Raw genomic sequence first — 21,782 nt, 5'->3', positions numbered from 1 at the left:
CTGGACAACTTGCTCTCACTTCTCAATGCTATTCTTTCTTTCTAGTACGATAGTCCACACAGGACATAAATTGTTTGGCGGTGCTAACCAACAAGCCTTTTAAAGCAAAGTTAAAGTTTATTTATTGGTCACGAGTAGGCTTACATGCACACTGCAATGAAGTTACTGTGAAAATCCCCGAGTTGCCACACTCCGGCGCCTGTTCGGGCACACGAAGAGACAATTTAGCATGGCCAATGCACCTAACCAGCAGATCTTTGGAGCGTGGGAGGAAACCGGAGAACCCGGAGGAAACCCACTCAGATATGGGGAGAATGTGCAAACTCCACACAGACAGCAACCCAGGAATTGAACCCGGCTCGCTGGCGCTGTGAGGCAGCAGTGCTAACCACTGTGCCACCTTGCCGTCCGATGCTTCTTATGCTTTATTTGCAATCCACAATTGAGCTGGACAACCTTCTCTCACTTCTCAATGCTGTTCCTTTTTTCTAGTACAATAATCCACACAGGACGTTAACTGTTTGGCGGTGCTAACCAACAAACCTTTTATCCTCCATTGTACAAAAATATTTGTTCAAATGTTTTGATCTGTTTTAAGATTTATTCCCCCGGGTTAAGGTCCAGCAACAGATTACAAAGTAAGAAGCCGTGCGTCTGATTTCATACACCGGCATTTTACTTGGAAATAAATCTGAATTCAGCTGAAGAATCACAGACAGACTGTTTATACCCTCCTAGACTTTTGCCAAGGCGTCGCGCTATTAATATTCCTGTTACAAACTCATCATTTCTCAACGTATAATTATCCCAGGCATGTGATTCAGAGTGTATTGTATCCAGACAATGCTGAAAATATACTGTGCTTTCTAGCATTGTCAATTTGTTTGATTAACTGCTGAACGTGAGATATTATTGCACGCATATAAAGCTAATCTTTTCTGACAGGAACAACACAAACAGAAGATAAATATTCAAGTTTAGGAAATATTATTTCTGCATGAAAGAAATGAATCCTCGTTGTGGTACATAAGCAATAAGCCCCATTTTACACAAAGGAATAATTTCTACTGTTGAGGCGTGTCAGTATAAACATTCTGGAGTGCATAATTACAATAAGACACAGCCTCAGAGACACATTGCGCGATAACTATTGTCTCACAAAGACCTGCATGTCCAGAATTGGTGCAGCCACTGGCAAAAGGGGCAATTAATTTTACCTGACTGTCAGCCCAGAGAACCCACAGGCTCAGTTCAGATGAAGATTTATTTATGAAGATTCCCGGCTTGGGTCACTGTCTGCGTGGAGTCTGCACATTCTCCCCATGTCTGAGTGGGTTTCCTCCGAGTGCTCCGGTTTCCTCCCACACTCCAAAGATGTGTCGGTTCGGTGCATTGGCCATGCTAAATTCTCCCTCGGTGTATCCGAATAGGCACCGGACTGTGACAACTAGGTGATTTTCACAGTAACCTCATTGCAGTGTTAATGTAATCCTACTGTTTCTCCCTCCAAAGAGGCTGCCAGACCTGCTGAGTTTCTGTTTTTACATCAGTGACCTGGAATTCCCGGAATTCTTACCCTGACGGCATTGTGGGTCAACCCACAGCACGAGGACTGCAGTGTTTCAAGAAGGCAGCTCACCACCACCTTCTCAAGGGTAACTAGGGATGGGCAATAAATGCTGGCCAGCCAGTGATGCCCACATCCCACATATGAATTTAAAAAACCCTCATCATTTCCAGGCTCCCATGTGTCGGATTTGGGGCGTACCCCGCAGATGCATTGGGAAATCCCTCTCGGACGTTCCCAGGTAAGGGTTTGCATGGCAATAGTCCAAAAGTGCCAACTCCCCCCCGGACAGCATTTCAGTTTTGTTAACCGACAGGATTCATGGAATGCCAGTTTCACACCCCCTCCAAAATTATTTGCACAAACTTTTACGCAGAATATGATTCATAGAATCCCCACAGTGCAGAAGGAGGCCATTCGGCCCATCTTGTCTGCACCAACCACAATTCCGCCCCGGCCCTGTAACCCCATGTATTTACCCTGCTAATCCCCCTGACACCAGGGGCAATTTAGCATGGTCAATCACCTAACCTGCACATCTTTAGACTGTGGGAGGAAACCGGAGCACCCACGCAGGAAACCCACGCAGATACGGAGAGGACGTGCAAACTCCACACAGCGAGTGACCCGAGGCCGGAATTGAACCCGGGTCCCTGGCACTGTGAGGCTGCAGTGCTAACCACTGTGCCACTCTGCCACCCATATGATTGGGGTGGCTTTCAAATTAGTGATGCACCCTCAGTTTCCCAACACACCGTTTGGGTTAAAATTGTTCCCCAGAAATCCGAGGGACCAGATATGGGGATGTGTGTTTTTTGTGAAGTTAAAAAAAGACTTCCACTGGAGTGTGATTAGAAACCATAAAAAGAACCGTGTTTCCTCTTAATGGAAGAAAATAAGTCACTCTGTGTGTCATAAGTGGAAATAAATGAGTTTACATTTCATTAGAGGGCAGCAATGATGAATTTCTAATTCAAGACAAATCAGTGAAAAGTACAATACATAAAAGTGGTATAGTATACCATCAACAGCACAGAGAATCCGCAGCGAGCGAACATTATCTCCATGGTCTTTAAGTCAATATACATTTCTTTCATTACTGAACATTTGTAACAATGTGTAATTATCACAGGGAAGCAATGAGCAGTTTCTTCCCATTGTAAGTAGTAATGGGACAGACTGTTGATAGCGTATCACTGCAATTTATGCCAAGGAATAATAAATGTGGCAAATGAACTGACTAGAGGGAGGACTTAATTTTGCCCACGGGTTTCTCATATTCCATTAAGCGTGACAGAGAGAATAGACAACATTACCGACCTCATCAGCAAATTGGACAGTGTGCAAAAAAAAAGTCTTACACCTGGTGCACTGAGGATTTGCATTGTTGCAATAACTGTAGCAAGTTAATCGGAAAGGATGTTGATCACAGAAATCTATTGTTATGTAAATTTATGTACATGGTTCTCTTAGACTATGAGCTCCCAGATTAAGGCAATAATGTCCTGTCCAATCAGGGAGCCCAGCGTGTGTACATAAATCATGTGGAGCGTCAGGGTTACTGGCACTCCAGGTTAATACTCTGTTCGAGGACCTGTCTGAGTGTTGCCGACTGTGTAAATAAATCTATATTTGGTGAAGGGACACCGATCTTGGAGGAGTTATTTCAGGACGCGCAACAAAGAACAGTACAGCACAGGAATAGGCCCTTTGGCCCACCAAGCCTGCGCCGATACATGATTTAAATCTCTCTGTTCACCTCCCGTTCGTGTGTGCCTCAAATACACCTTGAACATTGCCAACATATCTGCTTCCATCACCTCCACCGACAATGCGTTCCAAGCACCAACCATCCTCTGTGTGAAAAACTTACCCGCATGACTCTCCTAAACTTATCACCTCTCCCCTTAAACCTGTGCCCTCTTGTAGTCGTCCCTTCCACCCTGTAGGTTAACAAAATTAGAATACTATCCAGGAGGAAGTTAGCACTTCTGGACTATTACCATGTAAACCCTTACCTGGGAACAGCCGAGAGGGATTCCCCAACACATCTTTGGGGTACACCCCAAACCAGACACATGGGAGCCTAGCAATGATCAGGTTTCTTTTAATTCATTTGTGGGACATGGGTGTAGCTGGCTGGCCAGCATTTATTGCCCATCCCGAGCTGCCCTTGAGAAGGTGGTGGTGAGCTGCCTTCTTGAAACGCTGCAGTCCTTGTGCAGTGGACGTGCAGTGCAAGCCTCTGACTCTCCACCTTAGCAATGCCTCTCATAATGTAGGTTTCTATCAGGTCGCCCTTCAGTCTCCATCTTTCCAGTGAAAACAATCAGAGTTTTTTTTTCATTTCTGGGACATGGACATTTGACAAGGTCCCCCATGGTCGGCTTATGATGAAACTGAGGAGGTGTGGGATAGAGGGAAAGTTGGCCGATTTGATAGGTAACTGGCTGTCTGATTGAAGACAGAGGGTGGTGGTCGATGGAAAATTTTTGGATTGGAGGCAGGTTGCTAGCGGAGTGCCGCAGGGATCAGTGCTTGGTCCTCTGCTCTTTGTGATTTTTATTAATGACTTAGAGGAGGGGGCTGAAGGGTGGATCAGTAAATTTGCTGATGACACCAACATTGGTGGAGTAGTGGATGAGGTGGAGGGCTGTTGTAGGCTGCAAAGAGACATAGATAGGATGCAAAGCTGGGCTGAAAAATGGCAAATGGAGTTTAGCCCTGATAAATGTGAGGTGATTCATTTTGGTAGGACTAATTTAAATGTGGATTACAGGGTCAAAGGTAGGGTTCTGAAGACTGTGGAGGAACAGAGAGATCTTGGGGTTCATATCCACAGATCTCTAAAGGTTGCCACTCAAGTGGATAGAGCTGTGAAGAAGGCCTATAGTGTGTTAGCTTTTATTAACAGGGGGTTGGAGTTTAAGAGCCGTGGGGTTATGCTGCAACTGTACAGGACCTTGGTGAGACCACATTTGGAATGTTGCGTGCAGTTCTGGTCACCTCACTATAAGAAGGATGTGGAAGCGCTGGAAAGAGTGCAGAGGAGATTTACCAGGATGCTGCCTGGTTTGGAGCGTAGGTCTTATGAGGAAAGGTTGAGGGAGTTAGGGCTGTTCTCTCTGGAGCGGAGGAGGCTGAGGGGAGACTTAATAGAGGTTTATAAAATGATGAAGGGGATAGATAGAGTGAACGTTCAAAGACTATTTCCTCGGGTGGATGGAGCTATTACAAGGGGGCATAACTATAGGGTTCATGGTGGGAGATACAGGAAGGATATCAGAGGTAGGTTCTTTACGCAGAGAGTGGTTGGGGTGTGGAATGGACTGCCTGCAGTGATAGTGGAGTCAGACACTTTAGGAACATTTAAGCGGTTATTGGATAGGCACATGGAGCACACCAGGATGATAGGGAGTGGGATAGCTTGATCTTGGTTTCAGATAAAGCTCGGCACAACATCGTGGGCCGAAGGGCCTGTTCTGTGCTGTACTGTTCTATGTTCTATGTTCTATGGACGTCGCTGGCTCGCCAGCGTTTATTGCCCATCCCTAGCTGCCCGGTGGCAGTTAAGAGTCAACCACATTGCTGTGGCTCTGGAGTCACATGTAGGCCAGATTGGGTAAGGAAGGCAGGTTTCCTTCCCTCGAAGACAGTATAGCACAGGATAGGCCCTTTGGCCCACCAAGCCTGCGCTGATATATGATTTCTATCTCTCTGTTCACCTCCCGTTCATGTGTGTATCAAATACAAAAAAGAACAAAGAACAATACAGCACAGGAACCGGCCCTTCGGCCCTCCAAGCCCGCGCTGCTCCCTGGTCCAAACTAGACCATTCTTTTGTATTCCTCCATTCCCACTCCGTTCATGTGGCTATCTAGATAAGTCTTAAATGTTCCCAGTGTATCCGCCTCCACCACCTTGCCCGGCAGCGCATACCAGGCTCCCACCACCCTCTGTGTAAAATACGCCCTTCTGATATCCGTGTTAAACCTCCCCCCCTCACATTGAACCCATGACCCCTCGTGAACGTCACCACCGACCTGGGAAAAAACTTCCCACTGTTCACCCTACCTGTGCCTTTCATAATTTTATACACCTCTATTAGGTCACCCCTCATCCTCCGTCTTTCCAGTGAGAACAACCCCAGTTTACCCAATCTCTCCTCATAACTAAGCCCCTCCATACCAGGCAACATCCTGGTAAACCTCCTCTGCACTCTCTCTAAAGCCTCCACGTCCCTCTGGTAGTGCGGCGACCAGAACTGGACACAGTATTCCAAATGCCTTGAACATTGCCAACATATCTGCTTCCATCACCTCCACCGACAATGCGTTCCAAGCACCCATCATCCTCTGTGTGAAATTCTGATGGCCTGAAGTTTATGGAGGGTGCACATCAGGAGGCCAGGCAGCAGAAGGTTGGGGTGGCCAAGTCCAGAGTCCTCCAAAAGCACGGAGGAGGGTGTCCTCAGCAGATGAGCTGAGACAGAGGTGACGACAAGTGTTCTCAGCGAAGTAGACATATCTTAGTGATGGATTTGGAATAAGACTTTGGAGGCAGAGATTCCTTCACCAAGATCCCTTCATTTCCAATTCTAACAGCAGTACACAGAGTGCTATCAGTCAGCAGTCTACCTTCAGGAGTGCCTGAGGAACTGACACTCCCATTTAAATACAAGGAAAAAACTCCCTGATTGGCCCATCAATTGACTCCTTAATCAGGGAGTTCATATTCAAATAGGCCAACGTCAATGATCTGCTTGAAGTCATTACAGGATTGAAAATTCATTCCAAGGTTAAAGAAGACACCAGGTTGTAAATGGTGTATTTTAGCTTCCGTGTGATGCCAGGGAGAAGGATGGACTGGTGGCAAAACTATGGTGTTTACATCCTGGTGCAAAGAATAAATCTTCACAATACTTTTTTGAAGGGAACTGATGCTCATCTGGTATTGTAACTTCAGATAATGGGCGTATAATTCAGACGTGGACACCATGTCAATGAGAAATAGGATTGGGCCAAGGATAAAACCCTGGGAAAAGCTAGATTTCATGGTGTGGGAGCCGGAACAGAAGTGATTGAAACCAATACTTTGGCTCAGTCAAGAAGATAGAAATGGAACAAGGAATTCCACTCTGGGTGACATAGATAGAGAAGAGAATGGTTGGGGGGGGGGCCTTTAAAAATGGAGCCCCAATCTCAATGTAGCCAGACTTTTCCAGTACGCGTTCAGCCGCTTTTTTTTGTGGCAGAGTTTGGTAGGATCTGGAGAGAAACACGGTTTTTCCTCACCGGAACCAACACTCTGTGATTTTTTTTGGTAAGACTACACCCATAGAATCTGCTTTGGTCACATCTTTCCATAGGACGTTCTCCCATTTGAGGGGGAGATCTGACTGGTGGTGATTTAACCTGAGGATCACCACACCTCAGGTGAGGGGTAAGGTTGAGAAGGCAATGAATTTCCTCAACCGAATTGAACCTGGGTTGTTGGCATCGCTTGCATTACAAACCAGCTGTCCAGCCACCTGAGCTAAACAGCTCACTAGCTAAACTAGTGGTGCACTAAGGCAGACTTTTGTCTGTTTCCGTAGTTAGTAATTCCAGGAACAGGCGGCTACTCTGTCTCCAGCTACTTAGAGGTTGAGAGATGCCATTCCACATGAAGCGTGGCAGACCCAGGGTCTCCCCACTCTTACCGCCTGTCACTGGCACGTTAGAAGGATTTGCAGGTGACACTCAGGCTGTTTGACCACATTAGGAATGCACCACAGAGAATAAAATAGATATGGGACAGAATTACACCAGCGGGACCTCCTGCTCCCACTGATGGTGCACCCCCACCATGGGTTTCCCAGTGGCGTAGGGTGCAGTCAATTGGAAATTCCATTGAAAGTGATGAGGCCAGAAGATCTCACAACAAATAAATGGCTCACTGCCTCCCATCACAAGAAACATGCTGCAAGGAGGCACGGTAGCACAGTGGTTAGCTCTGCTGCCTCACAGCGCCAGGGACCCTGATTCGATTCCCGGCGTGGGTCACTGTCTGTGTGGAGTCTGCACGTTCTCCCCGTGTCTACATGGGTTTCCTCCGGGTGCTCCACTTTCCTCCCACAGTCTGAAAGATCTGCTGATTAGATGCATTGGCCGTGCTAAACTCTCCCTCAATCTACCCGAACAGGCGTGGAGTGTGGCGGCTAAGGGATTTTCACAGTAACTTCATTGCAGTGTAAATGTAAGCCTACTTATTACAGGAATAAACTAAATTAAATTAAGAAAAAAGAGAATCCTTCCCATGGTAAATGGTTTTAGCTTTCTGAAATTGTATGTGCCTATACAGATTTAGCTGGGGTGAAGGAATCGTGAATATTTGAATGAGTTATTTGTGTTAATATTATGATTTTCCCAATCTTTTTGTTTGATGGAATATAATTCAATTTTCTCATTTAATAAATATTTTATTCTTTGTGTTAATAGTTCATCAGCAGACTCCTGTGAATTTGTTCAGTAATTTATCTTCACGGTTTCTGAAAACAAAGTTGGGGGCATGATTTCCTGGCTGCGCTCACCCCAAGTCCGGAAAATCCCTCCTGAGGTCAACAGACCTTTTCATGGTCCATGTCCCACCCGCTCTGATTCCTGCTCAGTATCTCTGGAGCCAGATTTCACCCTAGGATCTGACTTGTTCAGTGATAATGTCAGCTGAAGATCGTAACACCTGCTGTTGACTATCATGCTGTCAGGGACTAAAACACACACTGTGGCACTTTCTCCTCATGCAGTCCAATTTCTTTTTTATTCATTCATGGGATATGCTGGCTGGCCAGCTTTTATTGCCCATCACTAGTTGCCTTTGGAGGGCAGTTGCAAGTCAACCACATTTTTGTGGGTCTGGAGTCACATGTGGGCCAGACCAGGTAAGGACGGCAGAGTTCCTTCCCCAAAGGACATTAGTGAACCAGATGGGCTTTTCCAACAATCGACAATGGTTTCGTGGTCATCAGTAGATTCTTAATTCCAGATTTTTTTATTGATTTCAAATTCCACCATCTGCCGTGGCGGGATTCGAACCCAGGTCTCCAGAACATTAGCTGTGTTTCTGGATTAATAGTCTAGCGATAATACCACTGGGCCATCACCTCCCCAAATTGTCTTGTATCTCCAACTTCTGACGAAAATATAGTCGTCTTCAGGGATTTCCAGGATATAATAGACTTATGACACCAGGATGTTCTTCAAAATACTATTGGATTTTGTTGCTTTATTTTTGAAAGAATCCGTAAGTCCCTTGTGACAACACAGTCCTGTATTTTGATGATATTCTGGGCAAGCCACTTGTTTCTGCTCAGCTATCAACATCTTAACTGCCTGTGGGACTTTCCCACTAAACTGCAATTCTAAGGACGGAAAAACCACACTACACATCGCAAGTGTACAAATTCCTGGGATTCATGCAGGGAGATCATAATAGACAGCTCACTTACTCAAATAATATACCATACTGTAAATACGCCAAGATACTTAAGTAATAAATTGCTAGTCGCTAACTTGTCTTGTAGCATTCGAAATAAAAAAAACATTTTGCCTATGCACCAAAAGTCGTTGCACTCAATCAAAAGTAATTCATTGTATGTGAAGTGTTTTGAAATGTTTCGGAATAAATGTGATTAAGTACCATATTAACATGAGATCCTCTTCATTTCAAACAGGCCAGACATTTCCATTGGAGTTGCCATTAAAAGCATGGTCTAGAGTAAATCTAATTTGGCATTTAACGGCCCATTTATTCTGCAGTTTCCCTTCTGCACTGAAGCAAAAACAAAACTAGGGCACAGCTTGAGAGCAGAACCATCAATCTTATCATGTGTTGAATTCTGGTGAGTAAGAAGGGAGCTACAGACAAGCTAGTTCTGAGCACTTTGACTTCAGGCCGGCTGCATTGTAACTGTGGCCTTAAACACAGAGACAGAGAAAATAGGTACAGGAGGAGGCCATTCGGCCCTGCGAGCCTGCACCACCATTCAATATGATCATGGCTGATCATGCACTTTCAGTATCCCACTCTCACTTTCTCTCCAAACCCTTTGATCCCTTTAGCTGCAAGGGCCATGCCCAACTCCCTCTTGAACATATCTAATGAACTGGTCCCAACAGCTTTCTGCGGTAGAGAGTTCCACAGGAAGATGTTCTTCCTCATCTCAGTCCTGATCGATTTACCCCTTATTCTTAGACTGTGACCCCGAGTTCTGAACTTCCCCAACATTGGGAACACTCTTCCCGTATCTCGCCAGTCCAGTCCCACCAGGATTTTATATGTTTCGATGAGATCCCCTCTCAATCTACTAAAGAGTCCTGAAACTGTTTGAAGATAATCGATGAACAATTTTGTATCCACAAAAAGACAACTACACATAAGTACATAAGAAACAAGAGCAGGAGTAGGCCTCATTTGGAAAAGGCATATGCTCATGAAAAAGAAATGTAAACCTCTGTTTTAACCAACCAAGGAAGTTGAATTGATAGGAGCCAGTTCACCCCTTCTCACCTAAATGTAACAAAGTGTATTTCTCCTTAAGTAAGGAGTCCAAAACTGTTTGCAGTACTCCAACTGCAGTCTCACCCACGCCCCCATACAATTGTAGCTAAATGTCCCTCATTGTATACTCCATTCCCCTCGCAGCAAAGGCTATGACCAGGATCTTCCAGTCCAGCCGAAGTCTACAGCGTTTTGTATGGCTCTCCCACACTGCCACCAGGAATCCCATTGCCAGGGGAGGGATGTAGGGGGGTGGTGGTCACCTTTGGTGAGGCTGAAAGATCCCCCAGCAATGGGGCGAGCCAAAAAACCATGCCCTATTATTTCAATTTTTTCCTAATTACTTGCGTGAAAAGGCTTTGTGATTCACATACGACACCCAGATCCTTTGACACCGCAGCATCAAATTCATTACTCAGTTATAATATTAATGCTGTAAAATTACTTATCTTAGAAGTATGGCTTTCTGTTCTGTAACTGACCCAATTACCACTGAAGTTCATGGAGGAGTTATTTTTCTGTAACCTTCTCCCCAAAATGGTCTTCGACATAATAGAGGGTCAGTGGACTTGTCTCTCTCCAATATTCCTCCTTACGCTCGCAGTCAGAAACATAGCAAACTTTCTGTCGATGTTAAACCAACATCATTGACACTGATTGTGACATGGCGCCTTTAGGCAGCAAAGAAAGTGAAACACCTCCAGTTGTAATTTTTACATGAAATACATTTAGCGTCTCAAAGGGGAATAATGAAGAAATTTAGTTGATAGCTGTGGGATTTTCCATCAAAATATCTTGCTGTATTGTGACCTTCGTAACTAAATGCTGGAAGCTTTCAGAGATCATTCTTAAAATATCTAACCGTTGATGCAAAATTATTACATTTCACATAATCAATATTTATTATAGAATTTTTCTGAAGGCACATTCCTATTCATTATCATTCCTTCAGTGTTGTAGGTTCTCATTTTAACCTTTAGTTATGTTGACAGTTGCTGCAATTTATCATCAACAGCTTAACGCTTCAAAGATTTCCAGAGGTCGGCCTTTCATTCCCCTCTGCCTGAGTACCTGGCTGTCATTGGCCAATTCAGTGGCTGTTGCACCAATTACTTCACAGAGGTCTACAGCACATCTGTGCCAGTCAAAATCAACCACCTAACTATTCGAATCTCATTTTCTAGCACTTTGTCCATCACCTTCTATGCCTTGGCAGCGCAAGAGCATATCTCAATTCTTCTTAAATGTTATGAGAATCTCTGCCTCCACTATCTTTTCAGGCAGTAAATTCCAGACTCCCACCACCCCCTGGGTGAAAACATTTTTCCTTACATTCCCTCTAAACCTCCTGCCCCTTAACTTAAATCTCTGCCCCCTGGTCATTGATCCCTTCACCAAGGGGAACATTTTCTCCCTGTCTACTCTATCTCTGCCCCTCATCATTTTATACATCTCCATCATGCCCATCCCAGCCTCTTCTGTTCCAAGGAAAACAACTCCAGTCTATCCAATCTCTCATTATAACTAAAACTCTCCAGCCCAGGCAACATCCTGGTAAATCTGTTTCCAGTGCTATCACATCCCCCCTATAATGTGAATTCCAGAACTGCACACAATGCTCTGTGGCCTAACCAATGTTTTATACGGTTCCAACTTAACTTCCCTGCTCTGAAACTCTATGCCTCGGCTAATAAAGGCAAGTATACCACATGCCTCCCCAGACACTTCATCCACCTGTCCTGCAACTTCAAGGAGCCAGTGTGCGTGCACACCAAGGACCCTCTAACCCTCAGTGCCTCCCAGGGTCTTATCGTTCATCATTTATTCCCTCACCTTGTTTGTACTGCCTTGGCCTCCATGTCTGAGACTCTGAGGACTGCTTGCAGTCCCAGTCCTGTCCACCGCAACTCCTGGCACTGCTGGCACTTGGGAGTTGACAACCAATCAAATTTGAAGTCCCATCTCCAGTCAATTAAGGCTCATCAGAGCGTTACATTGCTGGCGGGTAGCCAGGATTGGCAGTGATGTGTTCTCAACTGATTCTTTTGATGCTGGAACTGGAAACCCTGCCATTCTAAACCTCCGGGTCAAGGTTATTACATAGAAACATAGAAAAATAGAAGATAGAAGCAGAAGGAGGCCATTTGACCCTTCGAGCCTGCTCCACCATTCATTACGATCATGGCTGATCATCCAACTCAATAGCCTAATCCTGCTTTTTCCCCATAACCTTTGATCCCATTCGCCCCAAGGACTATATCCAGCTGCCTCTTGAATACATTTAATGTTTTGGCATCAACTACTTCACGTGGTAATGAATTCCACAGGTTCATCACTCTTTGGGTGAAGAAATGTCTCCTCACCCCCGTCCTAAATGGTGTACCCTGAATCCTCAGACTGTGACCCCTGGTTCTGGACTCCCCCACCATCGGGAACATCCTCCCTGCATCTACCCTGTCTAGTCCTGTTAGAATTTTATAAGTCTCTATGAGATCCCCCTCATTCATCTGAACTCCAGCGAAAGCAATCCTAACCTAGCCAATCTCTCCTCATACATCAATCCCACCATCCCCGGAATCATTCCTTTGCAACATTCCGACAGACCAAACTATTTCAAGTACACCAATAATGAAAACAACTTGAAGCATGGTGAATTTCAAAAAATTCATGGGAAAATAGGAACACATCCTCTGGGTAATTTTATGCTTCATCCCGCAGGAGATGAACCATATCTGGACTTGGTTACACTCCATTTCATATCAAACCTCCAATTTACCAGTGTAAGCTAAATCTGCTAACGAATGTTGACTTTACCTGTCTGGCAGCCACTTCCCGTGAACCCAGGTGGACAGGCACACATCTGTGGGGCGACACAGCTTCCGCCATTCCGGCAGCCTTCCTCACAGAATGCTGGAGAGAAGAAAAACAGTTTTTTAAGCATCTGCATGACTCAAACATGATCAGAACGTCTGAATAACGAACGACCACCGCAAAACGGTCACTTGAGGTAAATATCCGAGTGACGCGATCTAACTGTCAGGACTTGTTCACGACCAATGCTCCAATTCAGAGTTCACAGCGAGATTATGAGGGGCATGGACAGAGTGGATAGTCAGAAGCTTTTTCCCAGGGTGGAAGATTCAATTACAAGGGGGGCATAGGTTTAAGGTGCGAGGGGCAAGGTTTAAAGGAGATGTGTGAGGCAAGTTTTTTTACACAGAAGGTGGTGGGTGCCTGGAACTCGCTGCTGGGGGAGGTAGTAGAAGCAGAGACGAGAGTAACTTTTAACGGGCGTCTGGACAAATACATGAATAGGATGTGAATAGAGGGATACGGTCCCCGGACGGATTGGGGGTTTTAGTTCAGTCGGACAGCATGGTCGGTGCAGGCTTGGAGGGCCTGTTCCTGTGCTGTAATTTTCTTTGTTCGTTGAGATTGAAAATCAAAATACTCAGCATTTTTAAAAACAATCAATGCTTCTTCTCCGAGATAACATCAGTGCTTTCACATCACGTTACAAGCTGGGCATTTATAATTGGCCTGGACTTTGTGTTCAGTGCCAAGGAACAGTGCTTGTCATGTTGAGGACGAAACTCAACCCATGAAAGGGTTAAAAAATTACCTCAAAGCCTTCTGTGAGAAATACATATTGTTTTTGCAGACACAGAGTGACAGAGCAGCAGCTTTGAAAACAGGGTTCCACACAATAAAAGCAGTCTTGCTCTGATAATACTTGCACATGCTATGTGTTTTTGTTCTCAAGCACACTCAGATAAAGAACCTCAGTGATATAACAGACAGCGGTACTTTACATTATAAATGTCAGATCTGTAAACTCTGCGAGGAAGTTAGATCTCCACGGTTAGAGGGTTGTTATTAGATCTTATGAGATCTTCCCACAAACTGAAATAAAGACAGCAAGTATTATGCTTTATACTTCCAATTCAAGGGTCCGTTAGCTCATTTGGCTGGGCGGCGTGAGTTCAATTCTCGCACCGGTTGAGGTTATTCAACTTGAGCCTTCTCAAGCTCGTCTGTGGTGTGGTGATCCTCAGGTTAAATCACCACCAGTCAGCTCTCACTCTGAAAATGGGGGAAGAGCAGCCTACAGTTACCTGGGACTTTGGCGACTTACATTTCACTTCTGATTGTGAATATAAAACCAGTTTGCTTTTGTTTGGATATCTTAACTATTTTCATTCTTAAGTGGGTTTGAGACTGACGCAGGAACTGCAAGCAAGGCAACAAATCCACCATCCGCACACCGACCAGAGCGAAGAACCTCATTGGACACAACCATACCCTGAATACCGCAAACCACTCTCACTGTCTCCCAGGCTCAAAAAGAAGCAAACACTCCAGGAAGCGTGGAAAACGTGCAGGCCTGCAGGTAAAAGTGAAACAACGCGGTCCCAAGGCCCCCCCTCCTCAGCTTACTCCTTGCAAATGCCCAGTCTCTGGAAAACAAGCGAGACAAACTTAGAGCCAGACTCACTTTCCAAGGAGAACTGAGGGACTGCTGTGTAACCTCTTTCACGGAGATGTGGCTCACTCCTGCTTCACCGGACAGTGCCCTACAACCAGAGGGCTTCTCAATCCATCGAATGGACCGTACAGCGGCCTCAGGCAAGGCTAGGGGAGGTGGGGCCTGCTTCCTAATCAACACCTCGTGGTGCCTAGATGTAGCAACACTGGCAAATTTCTGCTCCACAGACCTAGAATACCTGATGCTAAAATGCCGCCCCTACTATTTTTTCCCAGGGTGGAAGAGTCAATTACTAGGGTTTAAGGTGTGAGGGGCAAGGTTTAAAGGAAATGTACGAGGCAGATTTTTTACACAGAGGGTGGTAGGTGCCTGGAACTCGGGGGAGGTAGTGGAAGTGGATACAGTAGTGACTTCTTGAAAAATACTTGAATAGGATGGGAATAGAGGGATATGGTCCCTGGAAGGGTAGGGGGCTTTAGTTCAGTCGGGCAGCATGGTCGGTGCAGGCTTGGAGGGCTGAAGGGCCTGTTCCTGTGCGGTAATTTTCTTTGTTCTTTGTTCTTTGTACTTTTGTCTGTGGGAGTTCACCTCCGTTATCCTGATGGCAGTTTACATCCCACCCCATGCAGACGTGAAGATCACACTGAACGAAATATGCACCACTATGAATAGCCTTGAGACGAAACATCCCGAGGCCTTGTTCATCGTGGCTGGGGACTTCAATCAGGCCAAGCTCAAGAGTGTACTACCAAATTACCACCAACACATCTCCTGTTCCACCAGAGGCGCAAACATCCTAGACCACTGCTACACAAATATCAAACATGCCTACCGCTCTATAGCCTGCCCACACTTCGGAAAATCAGACCACAAGGCTGTGCTCCTGCTCCCAGCTTACAAGCAAAAACTGAAGCAGGAGAATCCATCAAAGAGAATTGTGCAATGTTGGTCTGAGGAATCAGATGACCTCCTCCGGGGCTGCTTGGAGTTAGTGGACAGGTCAGTATTTAAAAACTCAGCGACCAGCCTGAACGAGTACGCCACTACAGTAAGTGACTTCATTAGTAAGTGTGTAGAAGACTGTGTGCCGAAGAAGCAAATCTGTGTGTTCCCCAACCGGAAACCATGGATGAACAGGGATATTCACTGCTTGCTGAAGTCCAGGTCTGAGGCGTTCAAGTGAGGCGACCCTGACCGATACAAGAAAGCCAGATACGATCTAAGGAGATCCATCAAAGATGCCAAAAGACAGTACCGGACCAAGCTAGAGTCCCAGGCTAGCGACACTGAACCCCACCGACTATGGCAAGGTCTGTAAGACATAACAGGCTACAAGATGAAGGCATGTAAAATCGCCGGCTCCAAAGCACCCCTCCCTGATGAGCTCAATGCATTCTATGCCCATTTTGAGCAAGAGGTCAGCGAGAACATGCCCTCCACCCTGGAAGCCCTGGATGAATCTGTATCTGGGGTCACCATTGCAGCTGTCAGAGCAGCTTTCTTGAAGGTCAACCCACGGAAAGCGACTGGCCCGGATGGGGTACCCAGACGTGCACTCAGATCCTGCACGGATCAGCTGGCGGAGGTATTCTCAGACATCTTCAACCTCTTTTTACAACAATCTGAGGTCCCTATCTGCTTCAAGAAGATGACCATCATCCCGGTACCTAAGAAAATGACTATCGGCCGGTGGCTCTAACACCCATCATTATGAAATGCTTCAAAAGGTTAGTCATGGCACGAATCAATTCCAGCCTCCCGGACTACTTGGATCCACTATAGTTTGCCTACTGCCACAACAGGTCCACAGCAGATGTCATTTCCCTGACCCTGCACTCAACCCTGGAACACCTAGATAACAAGGGCACCAATGTCAGACTCCAATTTATTGTCTACAGCTCAGCCTTCAATGCTATTATTCCCACGAAACTCACCTCCAAACTCCGTGGCCTGGGCCTCGGCACCTCCCTCTGCAACTGGATCCTGAACTTCCTACCTCACAGACCACAATCAGTAAGGACAGGCAACAACACCTCCTCCACGATAATCCTCAATATCGGTGCCCCACAAGGCTGTGTTCTCAGCCCCCTACTATATTCCTTACACACCTATGACTGTGTGGTCAAATTCCCCTCCAACTCGATTTTCAAGTTTGCTGATGACACCACCGTAATGGGTCGGATCTCAAATGACGAGACAGAGTACAGGAATGAGATAGAGAATCTGGTGAACTGGTGTGGCAACAATAATCTCTCCCTCAATCTCAAAAAAACGAAGGAGATTGTCATCGACTTCAGGAAGCGTAAAGGAGAACATCCCTCTGTCTACATCAATGGGGACGAAGTAGAAAGGGTCGAGAGCTTCAAGTTTTTAGGTGTCCAGATCACCAATAACCTGTCCTGGTCCCCCCATGCCGACACTATAGTTAAGAAAGCCCACCAACGCCTCTACTTTCTCAGAAGACTAAGGAAATTTGGCATGTCAGCTATGACTCTCAGCAACTTTTACAGATGCACATAGAAAGCATTCTTTCTGGTTGTATCACAGCTTGGTATGGCTCCTGCTCTGCCCAAGACCGCAAGAAACTACAAATCAAAGAACAAAGAACAATACAGCACAGGAACAGGCCCTTCGGCCCTCCAAGCCCGCGCCGCTCCCTGGTCCAAACTAGACCATTCTTTTGTATCCCACAATGGTTGTGAATGAAGCCCAATCCATCACGCAAACCAGCCTCCCATCCATTGACTCTGTCTACACTTCCCACTGCCTCAGCAAAGCAGCCAGCATAATTAAGGACCCCACACACCCCAGACATTCTTTCTTCCACCTTCTTCCTTTGGGAAAAAGATACAAAAGTCTGATGTCACGTACCAACCGACTCAAGAACAGCTTCTTCCCTGCTGCTGTCAGAATTTTGAATGGACCTACCGTGCATTAAGTTGATCTTTCTCTACACCCTAGCTATGACTGTAACACTACATTCTGCACTCTCTCGTTTCCTTCCCTATGAACAGTATGCTTTGTCTGTATAGCGCGCAAGAAACAATACATTTCACTGTATACAAATACATGTGACAATAGTAAATCAAATCAAACCAAATCAAATCAAAATGTCAGCTCTCTTTCTCTGAAAAAGGGCGAGAGCAGCTTATGGTCCTCCGGGACTTTGGCGACTTATATTTCATTTTTGATTGTGAGTATTAAACCGGTTTGTTATTTGTTTGCATATCTGAACTATTTTCATTCTTCAGTGGATTTGAGATTTCTTATCTTTAGACGAATTAGTTCACCTTGTAGTTACACTTTTTAGCATTCGAAACAATATTATAATGCAATCCATGACTAAGGTGGGAATTTTCTGACAAATGCCCACTTCCAGTCTGACGAATCTCACTATCACTAGAAAAGTTTAATTGCGGCATGTAAACTTAGAAGTTGCAGTCATGGGCTTTATCAGTAGCGCCCTCTAGTTATGCAGCTGTCCTGCGATAAATCTTTAGTTTGCATAGCTGATTAAACCCTGTTGATCATTTGGATTTTTTCAAAGTTGAGGTTTACTCAGGACTGAGGACTTGCTCAGTTAATGGTAGGGGGTTGGGGAGAGTTATAGAACAAGGAGATCTCGGGGTACATGTTCATAGCTCCTTGAAAGTGGAGTCACAGGTGGACAGAATGGTGAAGAAGGCATTTGACATGCTTGCTTTCATTGGTCAGAACATTGAAAACAGGAGTTGGGACGTCTTGTTGAAGTTGTACAGGACATTGGTAAGGCCACATTTGGAATACTGTGTACAGTTCTGGTCACCCTATTATCAAAAGGATATTATTAAACTAGAAAGAGTGCAGAAAAGATTTACAAGGAGACTTGATGGTTTGAGTTACAAGGAGAGGCTGGATATACTGGGACTTTTTTCCCTGGAGCGTAGGAGGCTTAGGAGTAGTCTTACAGAGGTCTTTTGAGCCATACACTTCAAAAAAGCTGATCACAAATTTTTAGCAAGCTTTAGTTCAAAATGTATTCATTCGTGTCACAAATAGGCTTACATTAACGCTGCAATGAAGTTATTGTGAAAATCCCCTAGTCGCCACACTCCGGCGCCTGTTTGGGTACACCGAGGGAGAATTTAGCATGGTCAATGCACCTCACCTGCACATCTTTGGGCTGTGGGAGGAAACCGGAGCACCCGGAGGAAACCCACGCTGACACGGGGAGAACGTGCAGACTCCTCACAGACAGTGACCCAATCCGAGAATCAAACATGGGTCCCTGGTGCTGTGAGGCAGCAGCGCTAACCACTCTGTCACCGTGCCACCCTTTAGAGAGTAGACTTCCTCTTTTCCAACTAAAGACAGTGAGAGCTTCTCTTTGGGTGCAGTGGCTGTATGGAGGGTAAGGTGTTGTTTCAAGTCTGATCAACCTACCAGATACAAGAAACGCCCCTCCCCTCTACCCCCCCAGCCCCGGAGCTAGACTGCTAACTACTCGCACTCTGTGTTCTACTGTTAAGAGTTTGTAAATAAAGGGATTTTGGTGAAGGGACTTCTACCTCTACAGACTTATCACAATGTTCTTACCATATCGCAACAAATGTAAGAAGAAAACCTCAGGCCTTGCAGAGGTATCCTTATTAGAAAGATGTGATTGTGTCGAGCAGGACGCCCTGCCAGTCCTTGTAGAGGCCGGATCCAAAAATATATAATTACCGGAATTCTAACACAGCAATCCTGTTTCATGTCTTTGCTTTGCTGACATAGTTACACTAATCAGGCACGCAACAAAATGATCCCTGGGCTGAATACAGGCATTTGAGTGCTCTTAAATAACCATGAACCAGTGATGGGTGCTCAAGATGGAGACAGTGCATTTTGTATAGCACTAGAGGTCAGATGACTACACGTACAGTGCTCCCCCGCCCCCCACAGGGAGAGGAAATAAATCCAGCTCCATGATAAGTCCCTGCTGTCTCAATCCAAGTCCTTTAATTTATTTCTGGCAGGCAATACCAAGCATTACTCTGGTACCTATGAAGTTCAAATAACCAGCGGAGTGGGAACAGACCCGCTGGAACGTACAATGCAGCCTTCACTAACATGGGCTGAGGAGCAAGCTGGTTCGTCATTAAAAAAAAGAATTGATGGGTCTGGGTACAAGGGCTGTGGGTCCACCTCAGTATGATTTATAAACCGCTGCCATCATTCTATTCCTCCCCAAATTTTAGCACAGGGAGGTGGCACGGTGGCATAGTGGTTGGCGCAATTACCTCGCAGCGCCAGGGACCCAGGTTCAATTCCGGTCTGTGTGGAGTTTGCACGTTCTCCACGTGTCTGTGTGGGTTTCCTCCGGGTGCTTACGGTTTCCTCCCACAGTCCAAAGATGTGCAGGTCAGGGGATTGGCCATGTTAAACTGCCCCTTAGTGACAAGAAGATTAGCAGGGTAAATATGTGTGTTTACAGGGATAGGGCCTGGGTGGGATTGTGGTCGGTGCATATTCGTTAGGCTGAATGGCCTTCTTCTGAACTGCAAAGATTATATGATTTTTATTCAACCTGGAAGAAATTATGATTTATTCTATAATCCTTCGCAACCAATTGCAATCAAGTTACGGATAGAATGTATGCCTGCTGTTTGATTTAATTAGGATGTGCTACGTTGAAGCTGTCTCCTGCTTAGTTTGGTATTGAGGGAAGTCACGGGAGGCAGGGTGGGCTTGGGAGAAGGGGACTGAAATGTGCTCGGCAGTGTGCTTGGAATGAGCTGCCGCCGACTTGAGGGACGCCCCCCCTGGAAATTCTAACAAGCCCACCTGCCTAATTATCCTGTTTGCCATTGATCAGCAGGGGAGCAGTTACAGCAGACTGCCTGCGAGAAGGCAGCAGGTGGAAGGGGGATTAGCCAGACAGCGGGAACAAGCGAATCTAAAATGGGCTGCAGGGATGTGCTATTCTCTGCTGCTGTAGGGATGAAAGAACAGGTGTTGGCTGGTGATTCCAATGGAAGAGGAGGAGCAGTGAGCGTGGCTGGTGAACAAGCATCAAATGAGGAAGAATCTCTTTTCAGCCACGAGCTATGAGGGTACATTTGTGCAAGAGGAAAGCAGTGTGAAATGCTTAACCAGACTGTTGATTTGACTTATTCCTGTCACTTGTACCGGGTGGATAAAGTGAAAAGTATTGTTTCTTGCATGCTCCACTAGCAAAACATACCGTTCATTGAGTACACAGGGGAGAAGGAAAGGATAGGATTCAGAATATAGTGTTGCAACTAGAGGTAGGGTGAAGAGAAAGATCAGCTTAATATATATTAGTTTCTATATGTAACTATATTTAGGTTCTATGTTTCTATATTAGGCATAGCACTTGAGGCTAAAGGGATCAAGGGATATGGGGGGAAGGAGGGATCAGGATATTGAATTTGATGATCAGCCATGATAAAAATCAATGGCAGAGCAGGCTTGAAGGGCCGAATGGCCTACGCCTGCTTCTAGTTTCTATGTTTCTATATGGTAGGTCCATTCAAAAGTCTGATGACAGCAGGGAAGAAGCTGTTCTTGAGTCGGTTGACTGTTGTATCTTTTTCCTGATGAAAGAAAGTGGAAGAGAGCAGGTCCGGGGTGCATGGGGTCCTTGGTTATGCAAGCTGCTTTCCCAAGGTAGCGGGAACTGTAGATGGAGTCAATGGATTGGACTATATTGCAAAAGGTGCAACTGCAAACTCCACACAGACCATTTTATAAACAGGACACAACATCACAAATCTTTAATGTTGCAGCAAAGACCCCAGAAATTACAATTCTCTTCCCATCTCTAAGAGAGACCTTTGTCTGTTTCCATAGCTGCTAATTCCTGGAATAGGTCGCTAGTCTGTCGCCAGATGCTTATAGCCTTAAGGGGCACCACTTTGATTTGATTTGATTTATTATTGTCACATGTATTAACATACAGTGAAAAGTATTGCTTTTTGCACGCTATACAGACAAAGCATACCGTTCATAGAGAAGGAAACGAGAGAGTGCAGAATGTAGTCATAGTTAGGGTGTAGAGAAAGATCAACTTAATGCAAGGTAAGTCCATTCAAAAGTCTGATGGCAGCAGGGAAGAAGCTGTTCTTGAGTCGGTTGGTACGTGACCTCAGACTTTCGTATCTTTTTCCTGATGGAAGAAGGTGGAAGAGAGTGTGTCCGGGGTGCGTG

General features: G+C 45.6%; 1 protein-coding gene across 2 annotated transcripts in view; it reads right to left on the bottom strand.

Moving 5' to 3' along the window:
* The window catches only part of LOC144498984 (protein kinase C-binding protein NELL1-like), an 893,123-nt gene that overhangs the window by 182,930 nt on the left and 688,411 nt on the right, over positions 1–21,782 (bottom strand). For both annotated transcript variants that reach the window (XM_078221009.1, XM_078221010.1), the window contains one exon: positions 12,920–13,015. In XM_078221009.1, the coding sequence (XP_078077135.1) occupies positions 12,920–13,015 (96 nt within the window). The remainder of the gene's footprint in view (positions 1–12,919; positions 13,016–21,782) is intronic.

This window comes from Mustelus asterias, chromosome 9 (genome assembly GCF_964213995.1).
Source record: "Mustelus asterias chromosome 9, sMusAst1.hap1.1, whole genome shotgun sequence".
NCBI lineage: Eukaryota > Metazoa > Chordata > Chondrichthyes > Carcharhiniformes > Triakidae > Mustelus > Mustelus asterias.
This window is presented reverse-complemented; position numbering and strand designations above follow the sequence as displayed.